The sequence below is a fragment of the Dermacentor silvarum genome, chromosome 5, assembly GCF_013339745.2.
Source record: "Dermacentor silvarum isolate Dsil-2018 chromosome 5, BIME_Dsil_1.4, whole genome shotgun sequence".
NCBI lineage: Eukaryota > Metazoa > Arthropoda > Arachnida > Ixodida > Ixodidae > Dermacentor > Dermacentor silvarum.
The window spans coordinates 106,123,211-106,128,960 of record NC_051158.1 but is presented as its reverse complement, the minus strand read 5'-3'; the positions used below and the strand labels follow the sequence as shown (position 1 = coordinate 106,128,960).

The window sequence follows — 5,750 nt, the reverse complement described above, 5'->3', positions numbered from 1 at the left end:
GTATAGAACACGAAAGTGAAACGTGTCTTCACAGAAGTAGTGTAATGTTTATTGCACATTGATATATAATGTCTATTGGTGTTTTGTGGCTAAAGCGCCCTTAGGCGTTGATGCACCCACGCTGACGCCTGGTGGCACGTCTCCTCCATCACGACTACCAACGTCGATGACCATGAGCAACCGTCGTGCATATGGAAGCTGCACTACGCTGCACACGCTAGCACAACGCGAAAGACGAAGCACGTAACTGACACACTAATACAACGCGCAAGACAAAGCACGTAACTGAATCGTCACCGAGTCAAATCAGCGCGTACAGCGCGTCGTAATTGCAGCCTCCGCGATCAACTTCAGAAACATTTTCAGAGCTAATTGCGGAGGCCACGCTCCGCTGTGCTGAGTACGGTGAACGCCACCTAGGTGGCCTTGGTAGTGCTTCTTGATGCCAGCGTCCCTTCGAATGCTGGCATCGAGGCGTCGTAGTGCTGAGACCACCGAAGCGTTCACTGTCGGTGCGCGTTAGTGTCATAATGCAGTACTTCTCTTTTCTGCTCGTAGGCGGCGGCACCGCCCCGAGCAAGAGCGCGGGTACACGGAGGAGTGTTAGATATATAAGGCGCGTCTGTGTAGCTCTCTGCAAATGCGTTTGTGGCGCAATGGGTTAAACGCTCGGCGATCTATCGTCGCGGACCGAGAGGTCGTGGGTTCGATTTCCAAATTTTGCATGTTTGTGGAACTTTTTCTTCTGGCTTCTTTCTTTGTATTATGTTCGTGTACATTGTAAGAACGTCATATCCGTGACGGAAATACGTCAGTGAAGTCTTGGTGGACCCCGGCATAAAACACTTTCGTGTTAAAAAACGCCACTTCGATTGGCCTGCTTCTTGGGGCCTCTTCCAGTGGTCGGCCGAGTCGCCATGAGTGTGGAGCACGGCAAGACGCAAGTGGACGGTTCGCTCGTAGTAGTCGATTGTGACGGACCACAACTGTGCGGTAGAAACATAATTCAAGCTTTCCGCGAAGTCGGCTTGTCACTCTTTGAAGAACAGGCTCTACCAGGCGCTCATGCGCTGCAGTCTGAAGACGGCATATAAGAGCTGCTTGATGAGTTCTCAGACTTGTTTGAACACCGGCTGGGCTGTTGCAAAGGTCCGACCGGGAAGCAGCACATGAAAGAAGGTGCGGTGCCACGGTTTTTGAGGGCTCGTTCGGTGCCGTTCGCGCTTCGCAAAGCTGTGTCCGCTGAAATTGACCGCCTCGTTGAGCAAGGCGTTTTGTCACCAGTGAGTGTTTTCGAGTGGGCTGCGCCTGTTGTACCAGTGGTGAAGAAGAATGGGGACCTCAGGCTGGGCGGAGATTTTAAACTCACCGGGAATCCCGCCACTCACCTGGAGCAGTACCTTTTGCCAAAGGTGGATGATATTTTTGCAGCGCTCTACGGGGGAGAATTATTCACTACACTGGACTTGTGGAATGCTAATAACTAGCTCCCGCATGACGAAGAGGCTAAAAATATAACCGTTATCAACACGCACCAGGGCTTATACTCGTACAACAGATTAGTTTTCGGCATCTCGTCTGCTCCCGCACTGTTCCAGCGGCGCATTGAGTCGTTATTGCGGGGCTTACGAAGAGTGCGTGTATACTTGGACGACATTATAATCGCCGTAAAACAACATGACACGTCGACGCTTCGACAAGTGTTGCAGAAACTGCGGGACAGTGGCATCCAGCTGAACAAAGCCAAATGTCGGTTCCGAGAGAAAGAAGTGCAGTTTCTGGGGCACAAGATTGACGCATGCGGCCTTCACCCGCTGCCTGACAACCTCGAAGTCATAACAGCTGCACCAAAACCAGAGTCGGTAAGCCAACTTTGGTCGTTTCTGTGGCTAATAACGTATTACTCAGTTTTGCCTAATTTGGCTACGACCCTGGCTCCGCTCTATCGGTTGCTGGCGAAAGGCGAACGCTGGAACTGGAAAGAAGAGCAGGAAAGAGCTTTTGAGGAAGCAAAGCGTGCCTTGTTAAAGGCAAATTTTCTGGTTCACTACGATCCGCAGAAGGAATTGCGGCTGGAGTGTGACACTTCATCAGACGGTTTAGTCGCAGTATTATCTCACCGCATTGAAGGCGTGGACAATCCGACGGCATTTCGTTCAAGAACGCTGACGTCAGCAGAACGCAATTATTCGCAAATAGAGAAAGAAGCGCTGGCCTTGGTGTTTGAAATTTCAAAGTTTCGCGATTTCCTGCTCGGCAACCGTTTCACGTTAGTAACGGATCACACGCCACTCACCGGGCTCTTCCACCCAGACCAACCGATTCCGCAGATGGCGGCAGCTCGAATTCAGCGTTCGGCGCTCCTTCTATCGGCGTACCGATACAATCTGGAATACCGCAAGGGACTGCACAATGGTAACGCGGTCGCTCTTAGTCGCATGCCTTTTCTGGGGGATCATGAACGTGGAAGTCAAGCTGTGATGGAATATGTGCTGTACACGCGGGGTTTAGATTCAAGTGCCCTTCCATCTAAACAAATGATTGCTCTGACCCAGGAGGACGGCACACTTCGGCAAGTCCGGGAATGGGTCGAGCGTGGCTGGCCATCACATCTTGCCAAGGAGCAGCAGCATATGCTTCCGTACTTCACCCGGCCACGCCAGCTCGTCTTGAGTCACATCCTCATTTACTGAGGTCATCGTGTGGTCGTGCCTGAGCCAGCCCGACAGTGCTTATTGGACGAGCTGCACGATACGCACCCAGGAATTCGGTCCATGAAGAAGCTTGCGCGCACGTTATTCTGGTACCCCGCATTGGACAATGACATTGAAAGGTTGGTGAAAGGCTGCCCCTAGTGCGTGCAGTGTTGGTCGATGCCTGCGTCGCAAGTTCCTTCCCCGTGGCCCAAGACAGGAAAGCAGTGGTACCGATTGCATATGGATTTTGTAGGCCCTGTGGATGGTTACCTAATCTTCATTGTAGTTGACGCGGAAACCAAGTGGATAGAAGCAACGCCTGTGAAAACACCGACGACGGACAGAACTGTTCAGCTGCTCAGAGAAAGTTTCGCCCGTTTTGGTATTCCGCAGTGTGTGGTGTCGGACAACGGCCCCCAGTTCTCGAGCGCGGCAATGGCAAAGTTCTTGCAGGAAAATTGCATACGCCACGTCAAAACGGCACCATACTATCCACAATCAAATAGATTAGCGGAGCAGGCTGTGCGAACAATAAAAGAGGGTCTAGAGAAACACAAACGCGGCACATTACAGGGAAAGGTGTCCCGTTTTCTGTTCCGTTACACATCGACGCCTCTCGAGAGTGGTAAACCACCCGCACAACTGCTCATTGGGTTCCCGCCCCGGACGAGGCTCTCTGCCCACTTCCCAGAAGGCGAGGTACCTGCAGAGGCTGACGCGATCCAGGAACCGTTTCCGTCGGCCAATACACAACCATTGTTCCCACCTGGAAAGCGCACCTGGTCCCGCAAATTTCAGCGAGGGCGAAAATGGCTACCAGGGACTGTGATAGCGACGGAGGGGAATCGCATGGTAAGGCTGGAGACGCCCCAGGGAATACAGCGCCGTCATACGGATCAGTTGCGTACACGGCTAGCGGAAGCGACAAAGACAAGGGAGAATGCAACAACGCTCGGCCGCAGTTCAGCGGAAACACAGCCGCCCGCGGAGACTCGAGAAGCAAGGGCAACGGCGCCCTACAGTCCAGCGACTCCCCAGCCGGCCACAGAGACTCGACAAACGAGTGCATCGGAAGCAATGCAACTGCGCCGCTCAACACGATCAAGACGCCCACCAGAGCGACTGGGCTTTTGAAGGGGGAAGAGAAGCAGCGTCGTCGATAAAGCACACTTGTGCGCCCGAGTTCCTTATCAGCTACCTGCTAGAAGCGATATGCTAGGCAGCAGCGAGTGTCGCTACTCACGTGGTTTTCAGTTACCTAAAGCTTTTCGGGCACAGCAGTGGCAGTGGACGGCACGCAGCATCGCTTCTTACGCATTTGTTTTGCCACTGTTGCAGAAATACACCGTGCGGCCGTCAATCTGGCTGTTGCGTCATCGCGGCGATAATTTGGACCGCCGACCCGATTTCAGCTGCTACCACGTGACAGACCTGAGGACGAGGGGCGTCAAAAGGACAGGCGGATCCTGGATTCTTCGCTTTTCGGGCACAGCAGTGGCAGTGGACGGCACGCAGCATCGCTTCTTACGCATTTGTTTTGCCACTGTTGCAGGTTGGTGTTATTTTCCTTCGACCTCGCTCTTAAGCTTCTGGCGTTCCCTGCTGCTGCTGTGCCTCTAGTTAATCATTGACCGCTGTTACTATGACTGAATGTTTGGCGTGCAATGGAGACATACGGCCCGAAGAAATACCCCTTGTGTGTACAATTTGTAAATATTCATACCATGTTGGTAAATGTTCTGGAATCACTGGGTCGGCCTTTCGTAGTAAAGGCGATTCCTTTAAAAATTCTTGGAAGTGTGCAACATGTCAAACAAATGAAAAAAGGGGCGGTGCGTCATCGAATCTGTCTGAAAGCCAAAGATTTGAAAGTAAGCTGAACCAACTAAATGCAAACATACTATCACTTCTTCCACTTGTTGCCAAAGTGGATGCCTTATCTGAGGCTGTCAAGGGCATCAGTAACATTGAGGCATCTATTCAATTGCTTTCTGACAAGTATGACGAAATACTTGAGAAGACTGACAGTCAGGGTACTGAAATTGCGGCCTTGAGGAAGCGTGTTGAACGTTTAGAGTCTGAAACTTCCCCAAATACCCAAGAAGTGAAAGCTCAGTTAAACGAATTGGAGCAGTACAGCCGCCGTCAAAACATCGAGATTCACGGTATGCAAAAAGAAGAGAATGAGAACCTTCTTGATAAGATGAACTGTCTGGCACGTACGCTTGAGCTTCCCGAGCTATCAGATTCTGACCTTCATTCCCTTCATCGGCTGCATCCACGTGCTGGTAAAATGCCTGTGGTGATAGCTCGCTTCCAATCTGTCATGTTGAAAGAACAGTGGATGCAAAGTCGCTCACGTCTTCGGGAGAAAGCACCAGGCTTGCGCATTTTCGATAACTTGACTGCGATGAACAAAAGGCTTTTATGGCTAGCGCAAACGAAGGGAAAAGAAATGAAGTACCGCTTCGTGTGGCAAAGGAATGGCCATGTTTTTGCACGAAAGAATAGTGGCGACAGCGTCATTCGAATTTGCCAGGAAAGTGATCTCGCGAACATGGTTTAATGTTACCGCTACACGTATTGTTTTGATAAGCTTTATTCCTTCCCATGGCGGTTTCATTCCTAAAGTCTTCTTATCTCGATGCTGTTTCTTTTCGTGATTTTGCTTTTGAGGAGAGTAAGCGCTCGAAATTCTTTTCCTTTTATCATTTAAACGCGCAAAGTTTACGGAACAAAGAGGACCAATTAAACACATTCTTTATGTCCTTAAGCTTTGAGTTTGATATTTTGGCCTTTACGGAAACTTGGTACAATACCGTTCAAGATGTAATCCAAATCGATGGTTACAAACCTGAATGCTTGAGCAGATGTAATAAGAAAGGGGGTGGGGTTGCTTTATACATAAAAAACGCTGTTCATTATGACGTAATGACTGAACACTGTTCTATGTCGCCCAACTACGAACTTCTTTTTGTCAGATGTAGAACTTTCGTAATTGGCGTTGTTTATAGGCCTCCTGCTGGCTCGTTGGTAGAATTTTTCCGTAGATTT

General features: G+C 50.3%; 1 protein-coding gene across 1 annotated transcript; it reads left to right on the top strand.

The window, feature by feature from the left end:
* The first annotated feature begins 917 nt into the window (after window positions 1–917).
* Window positions 918–3,888, top strand: LOC119454302 (uncharacterized). The gene is made up of 5 exons (XM_037716269.2): window positions 918–951; window positions 1,150–1,412; window positions 1,488–1,858; window positions 2,519–2,653; window positions 3,299–3,888. The coding sequence occupies exons 1-5, from the start codon at window positions 918–920 to the stop codon at window positions 3,828–3,830; spliced, it is 1,335 nt and encodes a 444-aa protein (XP_037572197.2). The 3' UTR covers window positions 3,831–3,888.
* The last annotated feature ends 1,862 nt before the right edge of the window (window positions 3,889–5,750 follow it).